The sequence below is a fragment of the Clytia hemisphaerica genome, unplaced genomic scaffold, assembly GCF_902728285.1.
Source record: "Clytia hemisphaerica strain Z4C2 unplaced genomic scaffold, Clytia hemisphaerica genome assembly, whole genome shotgun sequence".
Classification (NCBI taxonomy): Eukaryota; Metazoa; Cnidaria; class Hydrozoa; order Leptothecata; family Clytiidae; genus Clytia; species Clytia hemisphaerica.
The window spans coordinates 1232386-1253357 of NW_027104370.1; the positions used below are offsets into that span (position 1 = coordinate 1232386).

The 20972-nt window shown below is 35.9% G+C and overlaps 1 protein-coding gene across 1 annotated transcript; it reads left to right on the plus strand.

The window, feature by feature from the left end:
* The first annotated feature begins 6992 nt into the window (after positions 1–6992).
* On the plus strand, positions 6993–19837 carry LOC136818507 (uncharacterized). The gene is made up of 8 exons (XM_067074849.1): positions 6993–7079; positions 8587–8636; positions 9306–9508; positions 11379–11547; positions 13381–13970; positions 15422–15724; positions 16363–16497; positions 18667–19837. The coding sequence occupies exons 3-8, from the start codon at positions 9313–9315 to the stop codon at positions 19089–19091; spliced, it is 1818 nt and encodes a 605-aa protein (XP_066930950.1). The 5' UTR covers positions 6993–7079; positions 8587–8636; positions 9306–9312; the 3' UTR covers positions 19092–19837.
* The last annotated feature ends 1135 nt before the right edge of the window (positions 19838–20972 follow it).

The window sequence follows — 20972 nt, forward strand, 5'->3', positions numbered from 1 at the left end:
TAAAATAAAAAACTACTCTTGTCTGGCACACACAACAAGTTGGCCACACCACACCACCTTTGCTACCATTTTTGTTTACATTTTTTTTGCTGATAAAGCATTTTTAAAAGCGCGGGATATTTCCGACCATTAAATTTTCAAATTTTTAAAGTTTTGGATATTTCCGACCATCAAATGATATTTCCGACCATCAAATGATATTTCCGACCATCAAAAGATATTTCCGACCATCAAATGATATTTCCGACCATTGCGCTATGATATTTCCGACCATTAATTAAAGATATTTCCGCCCGTCTACGGAAAAAAAAATTGCCTCGTCGGCTGTGATAAAGAAATGAATCTCGTAGTGCATCCAAGAATTTTTCTTCTTTACTGTCCTCAATATGGGGGGTTGTCCAGTTTTCCCAATTTATTGTTGGCAGATTAAAATCTCCAACTATACATTTGTGTGAATATCTCTTGTCTTGACTCAATGACTTCAACAGGCTGTTCAACATAGAATTGTTTTCGTGCGAGTTAGCTTGCTTCGTAGGGCTTCTGTATATACACGCAAATACAAGTTTGTCTTTCTTTGCTAGACGAATCTCGATAATACAGGTTTCTTCGAATTCAACAGGACTTTCGGTGTCAGCAACTAGATGGTCTATCGATGAGTGTGCCAATATGACGATTCCTCGACCTTTGCTGTTATTGGTATTAGTGGAGTTAACAACTTTGTAGTCTTTCATTTTGTATTCGTGGATTTGCCATTTTTCACCATGTTTGGGTTTTACTTCACAAATTGCGATTAGGTGCGGTTTTTCGAGTTGATTTATTTTATTTTATATTCCTTTGTTTGCTTTCGTAAATTGATCGGCATTTGTCAATAGGATTCTTATTTCAGATATAGTTCTTGGGGTAGGGTTTGCTTTATTGCTATTTGGTGCTTGTTTATAGTGGTTTGTTCCTATTGTTGTTTTTTGATTTTCAGCTTCTTTACAGCGAAACCGTTTTTTGTATCACCTCTGACTCGATAAATTTCATTTTGAGATTTTTCCTCAGAGTTTAGCTTATTTGCATCGTTCGATAATTCCTTATATACTTTCCGTTGTGCGGGTGTTAGGTCCTCTGTAATACTGATACCTTTGTAGTTTTCTAATCTCTTTAAACTTGTTAAATTTCCGATAACAATCCATTTTTCTTGTTCATTTTTGAGTGATAACAACAAGGGTCGCTTTTTATTTCCATCTGCTACGCCTAATCTTCTGACACGCTGAATGTTAGCTCAGGCATGGGTATCCTTGATAAAATCTGATGCCCAACTTTTGTCATTTTCTTCATCTTTCTCTGGTAAACCATGAACGATGACATTTGGTGCACGTCTTCTCTTGTCTGCCTCTTCTGCTCCCTCTTCGCGCCAGGCATCTTTGATAACTTCCTTTAGTGAGTCCTGATTCGGGGTAGCAAGATTAGTGGTGTTGGAGGAGTTAACGGAAGCCCCTTACAGGCTTCTAGCTCTCTTCGTAGGTTTTCGACTTCATGTTCAAGTTTAAGAGATGATTGGGCTCGTCTTGTAGGGATGAGGGATGAGAGTACAGGTTTAACTTCTACACAATTTTGGCAGGTGTACCTGTAATGAGTGCTTTTCGTCTTGTCAATGAATTGCTGTATCTGGTACGCGGGAAGCATCGTACATCTATAGTAAACACTCCTCTTGCACTTGACACAGGTCAAGCGGTCCTCGTCTTTAATCAACGATATCGTCGGTGCATTGTTTTAGTGTGCAAACCAGCAATCGGCCACCACCTTCTGGCCTTGATGGCCTCATGATGCCGACTTCCAAGCTCGAGTAAACCAGAAGGATTGGTGATTTTTATCGAAATTTGATGAATTTTAGTGAAGTTGTGCAGAAAAAAATTTCAGATCCAGAAAAACGTGTGTCTGCGAAAATAATTGACGCCAAATCAAATTTTTTGTCTGCTTTATCCCACTAAAACCTTCCCAGTCCTTTTTTCGCGCCTAGAGACAATAGATAAACGTTTCAAAAAATGATTGGATCGAGTTTAGTGGGATAGTTAAATAACTAAGCGGCACGCGCCTGACCGCGCAACTACGGTCGAAAAGGTGTATACCTTATCAGGGAAAATTTTCGTCGGGGAAAAATTCGTCACTTGCTGGTAGTTGGTAAACGCATTAAGGCCTGGGAAAATTTTCGTCGGGGAAAATATTCGGCACTTGTCTAAAATTTCGTCACTTTTCCCTGACGAAGTTTTCCCCGATAAGGTATAGCGTTTAGCGAAATTTCTTAAATTTCATTATTAATTGTTGATGGGGAGAGAGAAGGGGAGTAGAGAAAAAAGAAAGTTCCGGTTGCAAAAATCAGTTTTATTGACAATTGAATCATGCTTGATGGTTCAGATGAGATGGAGTTTTTATAAGATACTATAATAATTGGTCATTTGATGTAATAAAAATGACGCATTCTTTAGAAAAAGTAAGAAAATTGTTTATTACTGGTTAACAACCAACCAAATCAAATAAGAGCTTGTAAAAACTCCACCTCGTCCCTGATGGTTGGCATTATTAAAAAAATCGGGAAAAATTAAGGATGAAATCTCGACCAAAAAACCGTTTTTTACCGGCACATTTCCGACATTTTTGGTATTGCCATTTTGCATCAGTGTGCAAGTTTCATGAAAAAATAAAAAGTACAGCTCGAGAAATTCAAGAGAAACCAATTTTCCTGCGATTCTCGACTATTCCGGCGATTTTTAGAAAGTCCCAGTTTCAAAAAGCAGTTCTATTAACAATAAAATCATGCTTGATGGCGGGTATTGTTATCATAGTATAAGAAAGCCGCGGCTGGAATGATGACGCTATTGTTTTTGCCGTAAATGGATGTTCTTTCTGTGTCTCCGTGGTTTATAAGAACTAAATCGAAGCTAAGAAAATCCTTGACCTTAAAAGTTTTTATAATATTCAATTGAAGAACAATTACTTTACCAGTCTTAAATTTTTTTATTGCTCTCTCTAATCAGCATGTTTGAAGTATATTTTTATAAATTTCAAATAAATTTTTGGAAATTTAGGACCAAACAACACACAATTTTCAAATGTTAAATTTTGAATGTTTGCTTTTACCTCAATACTGTTGTTTTTCGAATGAAAATTTCAAAGAATACTGCTTGAACATTTATTTACTAATACCAGTAAGAATTTTTCAAAATAATCAGGAAGGCACTTCGAGTGAATAGACTTTCTTCATGTTCTTAAACCTATGGCAATCTGTTCGTTCTAATACTTTTAAACCAAGAGTCTTTTCTTTTTCTTTGATCTTGTGAATGCGTGAATTATCAAGAGATTTGTATTTATGAGCAAAATTACGTCTTACGGGGGAGTTTGTTAAAAGTGAAATTAAATTGACAATGGAGATTGTCACTGAACCATAACAAAATTTGTTCTTACGACATAGATAAAACAACAGAATTTCAGCTCTACTCATTCCAGCCGCGGCTTTCTTGTTATCAATAATGTTTTTGAGTGAGAAAAAAACAAAGAAATATTAAGAAAAAAGTCTAGTGAAAATCTGAAAAAACAGCGATTTCCGGCATCTTTTCTGCATTTTCGACCGGGAAAATGTTTTCTCGAAAATCTGACTCAGCCATGTTTTGGGTATTGCTAATTACGCATGTTGGTGCAAAAAATCAGAAAAAATCTGAAAAAACAATTTATGAAATCTCGAGAAAAGGTTTTTCCGTCAGATTTTCGCCATTTTTGGCCGGAACAAATGAATGGATATGGGTTGATTTAAAGGACCTTTGAGGTAAGTCCAAATACCTGAATGACACGAAGTGACGAGGTGGAGAAATAGATTTAAAATTGTAGGTACCGAACCAACTGGCACGCAACATTGTTTCAACGTTTTTCTAACGTTCACAACGTCCATATAACGTTAGAAAAACGTTGGAACGACGTCATGTGCCGACTGGGTCAGATCAAGAATATCAATTAAGCGTATAGGCAGTTTTAGATCATTATCAGGAGATGAGATTTGTAATTGTAATTTCATTGTCTTTTAACGAGCGTTGCACTCCTTCGCATATTTCGACGTGTTTATCTACTGTCCTAAATATCCGCCAGTGAAGAGGGGGCAGTTTTAGTGCTTACTGTAGCTACTATAGCTAGTGTATATAGGATGCATCGTCTCTTCTTTTCCCACGATCCTAATTTTCTGACTTTCTCATGTGTTTCTAACTATTTTCAAAGTGTTTTTCTGAAATTTGCCCGTACCGGTGAAATAGGTCTCCTCCCTCGACTTGAACCATCAAATGCAAGCAACCTTGGTTTATAAACCCAATGTCTAACTAGTCAATCACAGACCTTTACAAAACCCCAGGTAGTATAAGGAGCACGAATCTGTTAGTGGATGCTCAGCAGACTAATGTGTAACCGATGGTGCCAACGACACACGGCAGAATGCTGTCATTCATAAATAGTTATAGCGTGTAATTTACAGACCTTAATCAACAAAGCTCCCAATCCTACTAACTCACTCACCCTATCTTACACTCTCCACTACACTCCGGTGCCCCTACAAGGCTCCCTACGGCATCCTAAGTTAAGTCTCAGGGTACGAATGCCCCTAAGATGGCCTTCAGCTTTATATTGTGACTCTGAGCTCCAATCCTAACCCTAACTGATAATAACCGAACCCCCGCCCCTGTCTAGGTCTGCAGATTGAAATATTTTACTTGCATCCTGGAGTATGATATCTTCTGACAACCTATCGCTTTTACAGTATCGCTATCGCTTTTTTTTGGGAGTCTCTTCTTTCTTTTAGGCGTGTTCGGCATAGGAAAGGCAGAGTGGGCGGCGGCTAAGAGGGGGACGGTTTGCTGTGCAGATCTATCTGAATGACGGAAAGGTGCCCAGTAGTAAAACTTCGAGTTAATTCGCTAGAGGACAGAATCAAGTAAAGTAAGGCCAAATTTAGTGATTCTTGGATCACTCGTTGACCAAAATAGGTAAAAATAAAAACGGTCAAAATCTCGAAAAAGTGGATTTTTGTCAAATTTTTTGCATTTTTTTGACTTATTGGCTTAAAATCTCGCTGGAAAGACTCACTTTGGATTTTTTTTGCTTGACAATGAAGGTGAATTAAATTCCTATACAAGTTAGACCAAAAATGACGATTTCTAACTCATTACAGGAGGGCTAGCCCTCCTATATAGCCTATGTCTGATAGACACAACATTGGCACTTGAAGGGTTAATTAGTGTCTAAAGTAGGGACCGCGAAAGACGGGGGTAATTCGTGTGGAATCAGAAAAATATGTGATCTCAGGATCTAGGCCTCTTAAAACCACGGGATAAGTTTTAAAAGTAATCTTATTATAAAATGAATATCCAGTAAAAGTTTGGTGGCCATAACTTCAATTTCATGAGCTTATGAGCAATTTTCTAAAATTCAGAATGGCAGATGACCTAGCAACAAAAAATGGGTTTTAGCCAGGTGAGCGCTTCGTCCTATCCCTATGTTGTTATACATTTTTGAAACCACAAGAGGACAGCGCTGTTTATTTCTTTGTCTCGCTTATACAAAAGAAAAGTACAAAAATTTTATTCAATTCTTTCTTGTAAAAAGTCCTTTTAAGGATCTTAGGTTTACTCCCGGCATTAAGACAAAGATATTATGAAATATCAACCTTTTTCACAAGATAAGAAAAATAAATATGTTACATTCATTCGCGCTCTGATGGCTTTTTAAGCTCAAAATTTAGGAGTAAGCAAGATTTTTGAGATATCGCAAAGTTTTGTTTACAAAATTAAAACATCCACGATGGCGTGTAGAAATAGAAAGTGCTCTTCATCCGTGGTGCTCCATTTTTCAATTTCACCATTCTGGTCAGTAAAATGCATAATTTAAAGAAAAAAAAATAAAACAATTAAAACTTTATCTCTGGAACCTTCCTACCAAGTTTTAATGCTGTAGCATCAATAGAAATGAAATTATTAATAAAAGGTGTGTTTTTTGAATTTAACCCTATTAGCCCAAAGCTTTTTTGACTTTTGTATCCCCAGGGGGGGGGGGTAGAATCTACCACCCTCGATTATTTTCGATCTAGAAGAGCTATGGCCATGAAATTTGGTACAGATGTTCTCTATCATGATACAATTTTCCAGGAAGGAAAAAAAAATTGATGACGTCATTCAAAAACCGATGACATCATCCAGGTTTACAGTCGAACCAATAAAGATATTTAAATTCTGTTTGAAGATTCTGAAAGGTAAAAGGCTGTTCTTTAACATAATTGCCGGTTTTGCAATTTACATGAAGATTTTTTCTTAAAATACATGCTGAAGATGAGTAAAAATTTTAAAATTTAATGACGTCATAAATGATGACGTCATCATTTTCAAAAATTTCTTTTTAATTTTCTAAATTTGTACAATCAATGCCTTTCCCGTGTCAAAATTTGAAAATGATTCAATAAATAGTTTAGAAGTAATCAGCATTTTAAAATTTTGAGTTTTAAGCGATTTTAGCTGGGTTTAATGTCATGTTTCACAATAAAGTAATAAAACCTGATCTGGACAACCTATGACCCTAAAATTTTGCACAAGTACTCTTAATAAGATTTTATTAAAAGTCAGAAAGTTTCAAGCCATTAAAAAAAATTTTCTTTGAGATATAAACAAAAGAACTCCAGCGTGGTAGATTCTACCCCCTGGGGCTAATAGGGTTAATAAAATCATTGCGGTCCCTGTCTAAAGGATAAGGATATAAAGATTTGGTTTTTTATTGTTTGTGAAATTGCAGTTTGAGTTAATCTTTGATGAAAAATTAGCTCAAGCTGCATTTCAGTCACGAACAATGTTGACCATAACAAATTTCCTAATAAGGACTTAAACTTTTATTTTCTCATTGTTTGTAAGATGCAAATTCGATGGGCATGACTGCGCAGTTTTTTCCCCCTTTAAAAAGTATAAAAGTGCATAAATGCTTGTCTGGTTCATAGCAAAAGCCTTAGTCATCCGGATAAGAAGCCTTAGGAAGAAGCTGCTACTGCAACAAATCAAAGCAATCTCAATTTAGAGGTAATTTATTCATCTCAAATAACAAAGGGCATATCAAAAATGGTTGTAAAAATACAGCATTCATTTCGACTAAATTTAACCTGAGATCAGATTGTGGTTGTTTTCTGCCCACCACGCTGAAGCTCTAAAGGGATGGGTGAAAACATATAATCTGACGAATATGAAATCTTGAAATCGTAAGGACCGCGTTCGTTTAAAAGGACTGGGGATGACAACAAAGTTGCGTGATTGTGTTTATGAATAGGGCGCCGTATCAGTTTTTGACTTTCTGGCGCACAACAAGATTCTTGTCGTGAAATTTTCCGCGGGAGGACTATAGACCTTATCGGAGTTTTTGATTTTTCTAAAAAAGCGATGCATTGTGGGATTGTTTCGAGTGTATTACAATAGAATTCCCTAGAGGTATTCCTAAGAGATTTCTATTGTAATACACTCGAAACAATCCCACAATGCATCGCTTTTTTAGAAAAATCAAAAAAAACTCCGATAAGGTCTATTTTCCTCAGATGTATAATTTTCAAGTGCCTTGAGGGGTTTACCGTGCACGTAAGAAAATTATGAACAGCTGTTATCAGGTTAACTAAATTAGGTTAGATTAAGAAAAAAATATATATGTTGTGAAAGAATGCCTTTTAAACTAACAAACCAAAAAGTTGTCGACGACAATAAACTCTCTCTCAATAACTTCAGCAGAAATTAAAACTAAAGGAAATACTCTGCCAGGGGATTTAATACCCTTTTCTTAAATTGTCAAACGTGCAAACCGCACTGACTCAACTTCAGTATCTTTGAAATCATTCGTAGGCCCAATTGTAAACTAAATGGCTTAAGGAAAATTTTAGCATTTCTTAAATAGGTTTTAGCCTCGTTTATGCTAAAAACTCGTCCCCAGGCCCCAACAAGAATTTTTTTTAAATGAAACATGTACCCCGAGATATTCACCCAAGGAACAAGTGTGCAAAATTTCAGCCAAATCTGACTCGTTTTGGAGAAAACTCGTGAACACGCCCTTTAAAATGAAAATTTTCAAAAAATGAAAAAACACCCCAGATATTCACTCAAGGAACAAGTGCGCCAAATTTCAGCCAAATCTGACCATTTTTGAAGTCTCAAGCCTGCCCCAAAGTTTTAGCCTCGTTTTGGAGAAAACTCGTGAACACGCCCTTAAAAATGAAAATTTTCAAAAAATGAAAAAACTTCCCCCAGATATTCACCCAAGGATCAAGGTGCAAAATTTCAGCCAAATCGGACCATTTTTGAAGTCTCCAGCCTGCCCCAAAGTTTTTGTGACAGACGCACAGACATTATCAGATTCTAGCTCAACCGAAGTTGAGAAAGCATCAATGTAGGAAATTGATTACTTAGATTGACTTTTAAATTAAATTAACGGGAATTCAATAGAATAAACTGATAGATTGGCGTATTTTCGTATTTTGTTTGTCGTAAAATTAGTAGAGATTCTCTAGGGAAATCATAGCAGTGTTTAAAAAAGAGTTTCAACTTTCAGATTGAAGCACAGAGAAAGACGAAAAATCTACTGTTGTCGAACGTCTCCAGGTAGGAATTTTTTACAGATCGAAAATTATTACGTTGAAGTTTATAGTTTTTAGAGTTTGTTCGTAGATTCTAATGAATATCTTTCTATATTTTTTTTGAAAAACAGCAGTGCCATTTTGGGGAAAACACATAAGTTTTGGAAACGGGACAAATTTAAGAAAAATTTCAAAAGTAGTTCAATTAACTCTTGAATTTTAAACAAGATCATTTTTTTTTGTTTTTAAATAAGAGTATCGTTTGCTTACTCGTCAACTTTATAATTAACAGTCTTTTTGATATTGAATTGACACGGATGTAGAGCAAAAGGAAAAGAAATAAAATATTTCTTTTGTTTATACCAGCATAATAGGCGGACACTGTCCCGATATTAAAGGGACATAACAGTACTTGCGAAACTTGTAAACAAACTGTATGCAGTGGATACAAAATCAAAACAAATGTCACATGTCAAAATAAAAAATCAAACCAAATATGGCTAATTTTGATTGTTCAATTGTTTTACAAGTTTGTTTTGGACACGTGATTTTAATTGTTCTCTTTAATGACACGTGGTTCGAGTAAAGTTTACATTTTACTACTCTAATGTCCCTTTAAATATGTGTCTGACATGAAACACTTATGGGAACACTTATGTAAAAATAATACTTTAAACCATAAACTTGCTTTCAGCCTCAAGATGAAGGACAGAGCAGCAGCGGCATACATTTTCGTATTTTTTATGGTAAACATTGTTTTATCGGATGCAGCAGATGAAATGGAAAAGAACGAAACAAAAAGCGGTGATTTACCAATCTTGTGTCCTCAATGTGATCCAAACTGGACGCCTTTCCCTAACATGGTGTCTGGTCTAGTTGGCTATAATATCGTTAGTAGTAAGTAGTTAGATTCTGATTGCTATCTTTCAACACCCCCGTGTCGCAGACCCGCTGGGGCATCAGCCCCACTGGAAAATTTAGTAAAAATTTCGTCCTTTGTGGGAAAAATACCCTAGAATTTCAGCCACACTGGGAAATTGACTATGATCTCATCCTCATTCGAAATTCATTGTTTAAAAATTGCACTCTGAAACCATCCACACTGGATTTTTTAACCTTATAACAATAATTTTTATCCCCACTGTAGGAAAAAGTTTCACCAGGATGTGAAACAGGGGTGTCTTTTATACTCTACCGTATACATTCCGTAGTGCAAAGCATAATTCAAAAATAGATGATGTATCGAGTGAAAAAGAATTTAAAAAAATTGAAAAATAAAAATGTTTTTCGCCAGCCAGTTAGTCACACTAGCGTCCCGCCGAAATGCGTATCAAAGATTAATGTTTCAAAAGCGCTTGCCTGACTCTCAAGCAAAAAAAATGCGCCGCAAAATTTCTAGAGTGATTTATAAAAAAATAACCCGGTGCTTTTTAATGAAATTAAAATTTTCAAAAAGTATGAGAAATTGCTCAAAATTTGAGCCGTAAATGAAAAAAATTGAGCCAAGCTAACCTTGAAAACTAATTTGAAGATCAACTTCCCAAGAAAAAGATCTATGGGGGAGACGGAGCCCACCTAGATCTACGCACCGCCGGATAGGCTACTTCCCGGAAATTTTGCCGGACCTCAAACACTGACCCATTTACATGTGTGGAATTATTTTTACTTTAGCGTATAACAAGGCCTTAAAAATCGAAGCGCTGTCTCGGGAATTTGGTTGGTTGATATTCTGGCTACTGCACGTTCGCAATCGGTCATTTTCTCTCATTCTAAGTTAGTTTTCAAGTTTTAATTAATTGTCTTGAGAACTTAAAGTTTATTCAGGTAACTCTCATCCTTGTTGTTTCAAATACATCCTGTAGATGACTGATATTGTTTTTTCTGAAAGCTTGATATCCTAGTGTGACTAACTGCCAGCTTCCCATTCAAAAGCATAGTCATAACTTTTTTTATTAAAGCGGAGCCAGATTCAAAAAATATCTCAGATGGGGGGGATACTAGGGTTGGCGAGTGAGGGATATGTGTGGACGGGACCTCTAAAAACCGACCCTTAGAGAGACTGATTTTAGCTGAAAACTGACTCTTAGGTGGCCGTCCACATAGTACGTACGCACTAAAATGTCGAAAATCGAGTACCCCCTCCCCCTGTACGCAAGCGTACGCAAATGGCTATACCCCCTGATAAGTACATACTTTTTCATTCACCCAAGAAACAAGCAAAAAAGGGATATGAAAAACTTTTCTCTGCGTACGTACCTTTTCCTTTGATCCCTCCCCTCCCCCTGTATGCAAGCATACGCTTTTGAGAAGACCCGCCTCTCCCCTTAGTGCGTACGTACTATGTGTACGGCCCCTAGAGAGACTTTTTTGAGAAATTTTCTTCGATTTTTGAAAAAAGTCTTACCCTTAGAGACATTTTTACACGTTTTTTCTTCCGAAATCTAGAAATTTTCCTAAAATTTGTGAATTTTGCGACCCTTAGAGAGACTTTAAAAGGTGAAAAACCGACCCTTACCCTCTGCACATACGCAGCACTTATTTTTGCTTTTAAGTGCCCCCCCCCCAGAAAAATGTTGACCCAATCTGACTCAAAATGAGCAAAATTTGAAAAATTGATTTTTTTTTGGAAATTCTTGTTGCTAAGTCCAAAGATGAAGTTTATTGGACAAATAATGAGCATATTAACGATACTGATGATAACATTAAGAAAAATGTCGAGATATCTTGATCAAGCTTCAGTTATTATTAAATTCTTGTTTTTCCTTAGGTGACCCATTGGTAACAGCGGCAGATCCTGGAATGGGAAATCAAATTTTCGCACCAACTAAATATATTGATGGTACAGTGTATCTTGATGATTCTATTACAGCTTTTGAACTAAGTAATTGTCAGCGGTCAATGAGTATTAAATCGTGGACAAACTTAAACCAAATGAGGTATGCTAAAATGTTTACATCAATAATCTATAAAACCTTTTTACGATAGTACGTACATAATTATTCAAGGAAGCCTGAATTCATTTTCTAGGATTTAATCCAGACGAAAAATTTGAAGACCCTTGTTTTGCGAAAAATAATCCACGCTAAATTTTTGGGAATTTTACGAAATCGCAAAAATATAAAAGTTCGCAAAAATCAAAACATAAGACGAGTTTGTCTGCCTTTGTTCGATTAAATACACACCTCTTTTCTAAAAAATATTCGATTTTTACAATCTTTTATAGTGGTACTCTCGGGTACCTAATAGTCATCCCCCCCCCGCTGATTAATTTTTGCTAAAATTCTCCACTCGGGACATTCTTATTCCATCCCATCCCCCGCTTATTAATTTTTGGGAATATTTATTTATTTATAGTAATATATTTCGCAGGTCTATCGACCTCTATGAAATAATCATATTTAACATTTTGTAGGCGCACACTTGGCCTCTAAATCAGTCGTCTTTACAATATTTCATTTTCAGTAACGCGTAAGTCACAGCAGATCTTCTTGAAATAGAGTCTAGTCCGAGGACTTCCTCTAACCTTTATTTGACTGCCATCCTTTTGTAACTTTGTCTTCGCTTTTGCGTTCCTATGCCATTCTTTGATGGTTTCCCGTTCTTTTTTAGAAAAATCATCGGTTACTCGTAAATCAGTTACAATTTTCTTTAGCTTGTGGACTGATGCTAGAATCTGACGTTTCTCTTCTTCACTCCTTAACACAACTTTTAAGGGTCGCCAACGTTTCGTCCTGAACATCTCGTCCTTTCGAGCTCCTATTCTTTCTGTTCTTTCTGCGCTGACGATGTTTACCTTTAGTCCCATTTGGTTGCTCACAAATTCTTCGACGTAATCTTTATCACTTGTTCGCTGTTCTTCAAGGGTTTCATGTTTGAGTTCATCAATGTTGTGAACAATGATATTGCACTTTGTCAGGTTCAGCCATCGTACTTCTTCTTTCTCTTCTTTGATGAAGTTCTTGATCGTTACCTCTTGTTTCTTTAACTCTGTAATGCTAGCATAGGTCTGTTGTACCATAGTTACCTCTTGCTTCTTCAGTTCTTCTTTGGTAGTTTCTGCGTATGTCCTTTGTTTTTTATCTTTAGCGACATCTTCCTTATCTAAAAGTTTCTCGATTTTCTTCTCCAGCCTGTCCAATCGAGCGTTTGTAGATTTATCTCCTTGTTGCTCTCCATTATTAACCTTATCAGTATTTGTTGCCTTGTCCTTACGCACTCTTTCTGTACTTGTTTTGATCTTTTCCAGAAGAATTGGCGTGACTGTAACACATTTGGCACATTCGAAGCGCCGGCTTTTGTATTGGAGACACAGCTGTATCTGATAGGCAGGTAGCTCCGTACATGCATAATGGACAAACCTTTCGCATCTTCTACATTGTAGCACATCATTTTCCTTCACAATCTCGTTCATGAAGCAGTTGTCAGGGGTGCAGAATCCATTATTTTGTTGAATTTCGATTTTTTTTGGTATTTCTTTAGTTTTCGCCATTTTGATGCATTTCGACGAGCACAACCATCTAGAAAAAAATTTGACGTCAAATCAGTTCACCCGTTTCATCAGTTCAATATGTTTTTGAAAGTTCCCTCTTTTGTCCTAATTCTGCTGTATTAGCCTCCTTTTCAAAAATTTTCCACCCAGGACATTTTTATTCCAACTCCCCCCCATCCCGGTTATTAAGTTTTGAGATTTTTTTCAACCCCCCCCCCTCCCACTTATTCCAACTCCCCCGGCTATTAGATACCCGAGAGTAATAAATCTTGTTTTCTAGCTCATCATTAGAAGAAACTTCAACAAGTGGATATAATTTGCAGTTGGGTTATGATTCAAAGGTCACTGCTGGGGTAGAAGGTTTGGATCTTTCATCTGATATTCCACCTCCTTTCACTATGGGATGGAGTAATTCTAAAACAATGAAAAATGCTGCATCCTCATTCTCTGAAGAACAAGGCATGGTGGCGTTTACACATGGCATGTGTATTCAATATGAAATGAAATTGAGTGCTTACTATTTACCTGAATTCATGCCACCATTTGTCATGGCTATTGGAGAGTTGCACGATGCGAGCAGTCAAAGTACAAACGAACAAGAAAATGCGTTTAAAAAGTTTGTCAATGAGTTTGGTACTCATTATATGATACATTCACAACTTGGAGCATTATTTGCACAACAAACAACTTACTCGGGAACTGTTCGTCAAAATATGGATCACGAGGCGTTACAACAATGTAATTCAAAGCAAGCGGTAAAGATATTTGGTGTTCAAACGGCGCCAGATACGTCAAAATGCACAGATACAGCTGAAGAAACCCTAAATTCGTATTCACAAAATGACGTTAAACAAGTCACAATAACTAAAGGTGAGAAAATTTAAGCATTACTCTAGAATTAGCATACCAGCTGACACATTTTTTGAGAGCTTTTCAAAAATATACAACAGATCTCTATTTTCTCGAGCTAAAATTTTCATTAATTTTTGACCTTATAATTTTTGCCTAAGACCGTCTAGACTTATATTTGTCCGAAAATCACACCAAAGTGTCCAAAAAAAATTGGCACCCAAATTATTTTGATTCCCCTAGCTCTTAGCTTTCCAAAAATGTATAACAAGTGCATTGACACAATCAACTAAAAAAATCGAGTGACCTCAAAAAAAACGAACAAATTTCCCCCTACTATCAGAGGGGATTGATATTCACATATTTCTTTATGGCTGGGATTTGAATTTTTTTTATTCAAGTCGGTAAATCCAGTGGGGATGGAAAAATAGCATAATATTTTGCAATGAGGATTGGTTTATTTGATTATTTTAATGGGAACAAAAATTGGAGCATAATTTTCCATCGGGAAAGATATTTTGGCCAATTTCTCCAGTGGGAAGGGGTCCCAGTGGGTCTGTGAGAAGGGGGTGCATGCAATTCCACCATAATTTATCATTAGCCAAATCAAACCAATTATCGTCATTTAACACATTAGCCTTTTTCAAATATTTAGACAAACCCTTTTCTACGTAAATTTTGCGGCACCTTTAGGACGTTTAGATAAAACCCAACGAAAAAGCAGTTTGCGTGGTCAACGATCAAAGTTCATTCTTGCAATTAGCGTCGAGTAATATAGTAATATACCGGGTGGGTCAAAAAAAAGTATTAATTGCTAAAATAAAAAAACAAAATAAACAATCTTCCATTATAAGGAATTTGGTTGATCTATAAGTGTAAAAAATCCTAATTTAAGTCTTGGGTATGAAGTTACAAATCGAAAGAAGAATGACTTAATTAAGAAAATTAACCATATCCCTAGTAAAAACGCTAACGGAATGGATAATTCGCCAGAAAAATGAAAACACCTACGCCTCCTTCGCTTGATATAATAAGAATTTGTCTTTCCGATAAAAACTTCATTTTCTATCAACCAAAAACTGTATGAACAACGTTTATCGATCGAACATTGTACTAGAACTTTTATAAACCCTGTTGGCTAAAGCTGTCACAGGAAAAGAGTAAAAGTAAGTAAGTTTGCATCCGCAGTCGAGGGCGACCCGAAGGCTCCCTTTTCGTATAGCTGCCTACCCGAAGGTAGGGGAGGGTGCCCCTCCTTTCCCTGGATTTCTCCACTTACCCTTGATCCGTCTCTTTAGTTGCTGGGAATCAAGCAGAGAGGCATCGAGTACCATTTTGGGAATCTTTGGTATGACCCGGCTGGGGATCTAACCCACAACCTTGCGCACCGTAGCTGGATGCTCTACCTTCATGCTACGGTCGGAAAAGAACCTAGATGTTTATTCATGAATTAACTTCTAACTTTCATTTAGGATCAAGACCTACTGATATTGCAGACTGGGCGACACAAGACTTCACACCTACGCCATTAAGATACCAATTTTCACCTATTGTCAATATATTTCAAGACAATTTCATCGAAAAACGAAACATACAAAATTCAGATGGCCAGCCTGTTGATTCATTAAAACTTCGCCAATGGTTTATGCCTCTATATGACAAATATTGTGAAGTGCTCGGCTTCAAATGTTCAATGGCTAAAGGGTGCGGTTTTGACGATAATTGTCCAGTTGATACAGTATGTGAGGGTGAAGGTGAAACACATGAATGCGGTGGTAAGCATTTTTTCTCAGCTGTTTTGTTTTTAAGGGTTACTTAGACTACACAATATATTGGTGAGCAATATTCGTCAATAAAAGTTATGGACCTCAATGTACGGAGTAAACAACAGGTACTCTATTATAAAAAGGATTTTTATTTCTGTAAACAATTCCCCTATATTATATTGTTGGAATATTGCAAATTAAGCTGACAATATATTGCGGATACCCTTCAATATATTGCCGGCGGTCAGCAATATATCATCAAAATATTGTCTGACGATATATTGTGTAGTGTATAATGTAGCCCTTTATAGAAACAGAAAAAGTGCAATCTTTTATATGTAGTCCCTTTGAAAAGCCCTGTGTCACAGACCCACTGGGACTCCATCCACACTGGAAAATTTGGCAAAAATTTGGTCTCCGGTGGGAAAATACCCTGGAATTTCAGCTCCACTGGGAAATTGACGATTTTTATCCCCACTGAAGAAAAAAGTTCCATCGGGGCTGTGAGACAGGTGTGTTTTTGCCAAACGTCATCAAAGTTATCCAGTATGTAATTATAAGTCGGAAAAAAATGAAGAATTCAATCCAATCTGACGTAAAAAATAAAGTTTAGGGTGATTCTTGTATGTTTTTTTTTTTGTCTTCAGAATGGGGAGAATGGGGCTCATGGGCTTGTAGTGATTGTGGTGTTTCATTGCAAAAGAAAAGAACACGCGAATGTACAGGGTGCAAAGGAGACGAAGAACAAATCAAATACTCTGAAGATCCAACAGATTGCTGTAGTAAGCATAATTCAGCTTTTAAAGTTTTTAAAATGGCTCTACGTCTAAATGTGGTTTAAAAAGAGTATTTTCCGAGGGAGTCTTCAGGAGTCCGACAGCTTTCTAGTCCGACAGAAAATTCCGACAATGCAACCGAAGGTTGTGCCAGTTTTTCAAAATAAATTGCCGCCATTTTTTCCTGACTACTATTTTAATGAAAAAGACACAGCACATTTTTGGCAACATCTAATTGTAGAACGTTTTTGTAAGACTCAAATAAGCTCATAAATGCTATGCTGATTGTCATGAATATTTTACATCACTTTCCTAGTTTAAAAATGTCAAAAGGTTTCTGACCCCCCTGAAAAGTATTTTTGAAAATTATTTCAATTCATTCTGTAAACTCAAGAAATATTAGGAATAAATCAGCTGCACTGGAAAGTCAGCCCAAAAGGGGCCCAAAAGGCTTAGAATGATTAACCCTATTAGCCCCAGGGGGTAGAATCTACCACGCTGGAGTTCTTTTGTTTATATCTCGGAGAAAAATTTTTCAAACGACTTGAAACTTTCTGACTTTTAATAAAATCTTATTAAGAGTACTTGTACAAAATTTTAGGGTCATAGGTTGTCCAGATCAGGTTTTATGACTTTATTGTGAAACTTGACATAAAACCCAGCTAAAATCATTAAAACTCAAAATTTTAAAGTGCTGATAACTTCTAAACTATTTATTCAATCATTTTCAAATTTTGACACGTGATAGGCATTGATAATACAAATTTAAAAAATCTAAAGAAAGTTTTTGAAAATGATGACGTCATTATGACGTCATCAAATTTTGAAAATGTTACTCATCTTCAGCATAGATTTTAAGAAAAAATCTTCATTGAAATTGCAAAACCGGCAATTATGTTAAAGAACAGTCTTTTACCTTTCAGAATCTTCAAACAGAATCGAAATATCTTTATTGGTTCGACTGTAATAGACATTTTTGTAAACCATATATTTGGGCTTTTTTCCGACAGGTGGAAATTTTGTGATGACGTCATCAGTCATCAGTTTTTGAATGACGTTATCAATTTTTTTATTCTTCCTGGAAAATTGTATCATGGTGGAGAACATCTGTACCAAATTTCATGGCCATAGCTCTTCTAGATCGAAAATAATCGAGGGTGGTAGATTCTAAAAAAGCTTGGGGCTAATAGGGTTACGAAGTACAAATAAAAATCTGAGTGCATCTTTTTTGCTTGGAACATTCAGACGAAAACTGAGCACAGTGGAATCCTGTCTTCAAGGAAATTTTATTCCCGAAAGATATAGTCCAAAGTTTATCACTGAACTTGAAATAAAATCGAAAAAAAACAAAAAAAGAGCCTGTTTTCAAGTCAACCAGGGCAAGGTTTTAAGCTGCATTATTCGACTGAATGAATATTTTTTTGAAACTTTTTTCTCGCATTTATGACGTTCTAAGATTAAAAGATTTATGATATGAAAATGAAGATTATAGCATTATTCTACAAGAAGTTAATTTTTTTCTTCTTCATTTTTCATCTTTGTTTTACCATATTCTTTGAATATCTTTTTTGATAATATCCCACTCCGAAACATCTTTTTGACAATTTCAATTTATGGAAGTGTATTTCTCAGGTCTATTGACCTCTATGAAACAATCTTTTATCTTTACAATTTAGATAGATGATAGAGTTTTTACAGATAGGCCCACACTGGCGTGGGCCTCTAACCCCTAACTCTTCTCTATAATCATGTTGTTTTCGTCGTAAATTTCTTTAAATAGAGTTTAGTCTACCTCTCACTTTCCATATATGACTCTTGTCTTTTTCTTTTTATGTTTTTTTCTTTTGCTTTCTGATGCCATTGTTTTATTATATCGCGTTCTTTCCTTGAAAAATCGTCTGATACTCTGAAATCATCTTTATCTAACGTAGCGTATTTTGGTTTGTTACATTGGGCTTTTCCAGAAATAGTCCTCAACCAAAATATACTCAACCCCTTCGTCGGGGGGGTTGAGTATATTTTAAAAAGTGAATATCCAGGGGTCCTTTACTAATAAAGTGGGATATCCAGGGGGTTCGATACTTCGAAAAATCGATATCCTCAACAGTGGGGGTAGATTTTTTTTCTGGAAAAGCCCATTTACAAAGCGCATATAAATGATATTTTCCTTTACAGACGTTCTACACAAAGTGTATGTCCGAGTTTCATTGTACGAAAATGCTGATGCTGGTAGTAAATATGAACCCTACGGTGATATGAAGATCTCAATCGGTGATCGGTCGGAAAATCAAAATAAACCAGCCTGGCATGTCGCAAGAGATCATTGTCCAAGCTATAAGTTAAGCACTTGGTATCGTGGACCAGATAAATATATTGAATTTTATGAACACTTTGATTTCCTTAAATCAGATGGTAGTATCTTCAAGTTACATGGACATGCTTGGGAGGCTGATAGTAATCCTGATGATCTGATTGCAAAGTTTGATGGTTTTCAAGATGATGTGAAAAAATATCTTGATTATGATTGGATCCACTTCAATGGTAAACATGGCAATGGTAATGAAGAAGGTGAAGTAAAAATCAAATTCTATAAAGTTTGAATTTGACAAAACTTTAAAAGAAGGAAATTAATCATTTGATAAAGAATTTCATTTTTTCCAGGCTATAAATTTAAAGTTTCATATTGGTCACATTTTTATTATTACCTGACCAGACATCGGTTTACTGTTATGTAATATTTTATATTATAACATATATTTGTATGGCCTTTCATTAGATTATTGAGATTTATTAACTGGAGGTGAGTGATGTTCAATAACATTTACCAAGTAGAGTTAATAAATCCAATATCTAAGGAAAGTTGACATGCAATATATGTTTTATTATATACCAAGAATCATTTCATCTACATTTCCAACAAAAGCTAATCAATCACAAGCGTTTTAGACTATATTTTAATTGAGAAACTAAAGCACAAATAATTTTCCAAAACTATCAGAAGCAACTCCATTGCTGGCGTGGTACTCAAGCGTGCAATAATTACCGTATCATTGCACAGTCATGGGCAATATGGAGATTTATTTTAGATGAAAAAAGCTTACTGGTATATAATAAAAGTTCATATTTAATTTTTTTTGTTTATCCCATACTATTAATTTTGTTAGTTTATTCAAAAGCAAGTTAAAATTACAAACATTTCTTCTGAGTTTAACCAAATTATTTTAAAGACATTTTCGTTATCTTTCTTGTTTATCAATTTCAATTTTCGATGAAAGAATTTTAATTGTCATTAAATTTGTGAAAACTTCGACTTTATTATTCATAGAATTATATTTCTGACTATAAAGGTAGCAGTGAGTATCCTTTCACTTTTCTAAATCTTATACTTTTGAGCCGGCTTCATGGTAAATAACAAGTCAAAAGCGCGGTTCAGGCAACCCCTGGACCGTGCAGTCTCCCCTAGAGATAATACCCCTGGGAGGGTCTCGCTCCATCAATCGGATACTACTCGACAGTGTCTTGTAGAAGGTGTCGATGATAAAAGTGTTCCAAACACAAGGGCAATAGCCCGACAGAAGTTTCGGTTATACGGGTTGGCTCTATATGATTATAACGTTGAAACGAAGAACAGCACTGTTGATATCACCAACTAGTTCAATATTAAAGTCGCCAAAGAATGATAAAATTAGTTCGTTTGTCATTTATAAAGCTACCTTAAGAAAATAAATTTTTCCCATTCGCCGAAATCAATAGACGATATCGGCTTAACGTGAAAACTCAGATTTGATCCCCGAATATTGCCCACAATGCTTTGTGCGGATAAAATTTAACATTGAACTTTTTTCAGCGCAAAACATTGTGGGCAATATTCGGGGATCAAATCTGAGTTTTCACGTTAAGCCGATATCGTCTATTCTCGCCGAATTTAGAAACTTTATTAAATCGCAAAAATAAATTCCGCAAAATTGCAACAAAATTGGCGAACGGGCTCATTCACCAAAATTTCTTCTCCTAAGGTGTAATAATTTGATCAAATTTGTCCAAAAATGTGACTTTATCTCTTGGAGGTTGATACAGACATGACACTAGTATCTTTTACGATTTAACTGTACATTCAAGCCAAGATATTTCAAGGTCGTTTAAAAATGTTTCCATACTCAATGCCATTGAGAATTCCTTAATGGTAAATCAATACTCCACCCCAACCAGAAGAAAAAGATAAACATTCACGTGCTTTCTACCGACAGCTCTCCGACATAGGATATGCAGCATCCACACATCATCATGTGATGACCATTCCTGGATGTCGTTTCGGTAGGAGCCGAACGAACACGACGAACAATAATGGCGGAGCCCCCTTTGAGGTCTTATTGGTAGGTTGTGCTTCAACTGCGTGCTGTGGTGTGTAGATCGGAATTTATGTGTCTTGACAGAGAATTTTTTATTCTTTTTGCAATTATTCTAAGTCTCGTTTAGATAAT

Coding starts and splice junctions, on each gene's coding strand:
- LOC136818507 (XM_067074849.1), top strand. CDS start 9,313: ATGAAGGACAGAGCAGCAGCGGCATACATTTTCGTATTTTTTATGGTA. Junction 9,509..11,378: donor TGGCTATAATATCGTTAGTA/GTAAGTAGTTAG, acceptor GTTTTTCCTTAG/GTGACCCATTGGTAACAGCG. Junction 13,971..15,421: donor ACAAGTCACAATAACTAAAG/GTGAGAAAATTT, acceptor ACTTTCATTTAG/GATCAAGACCTACTGATATT.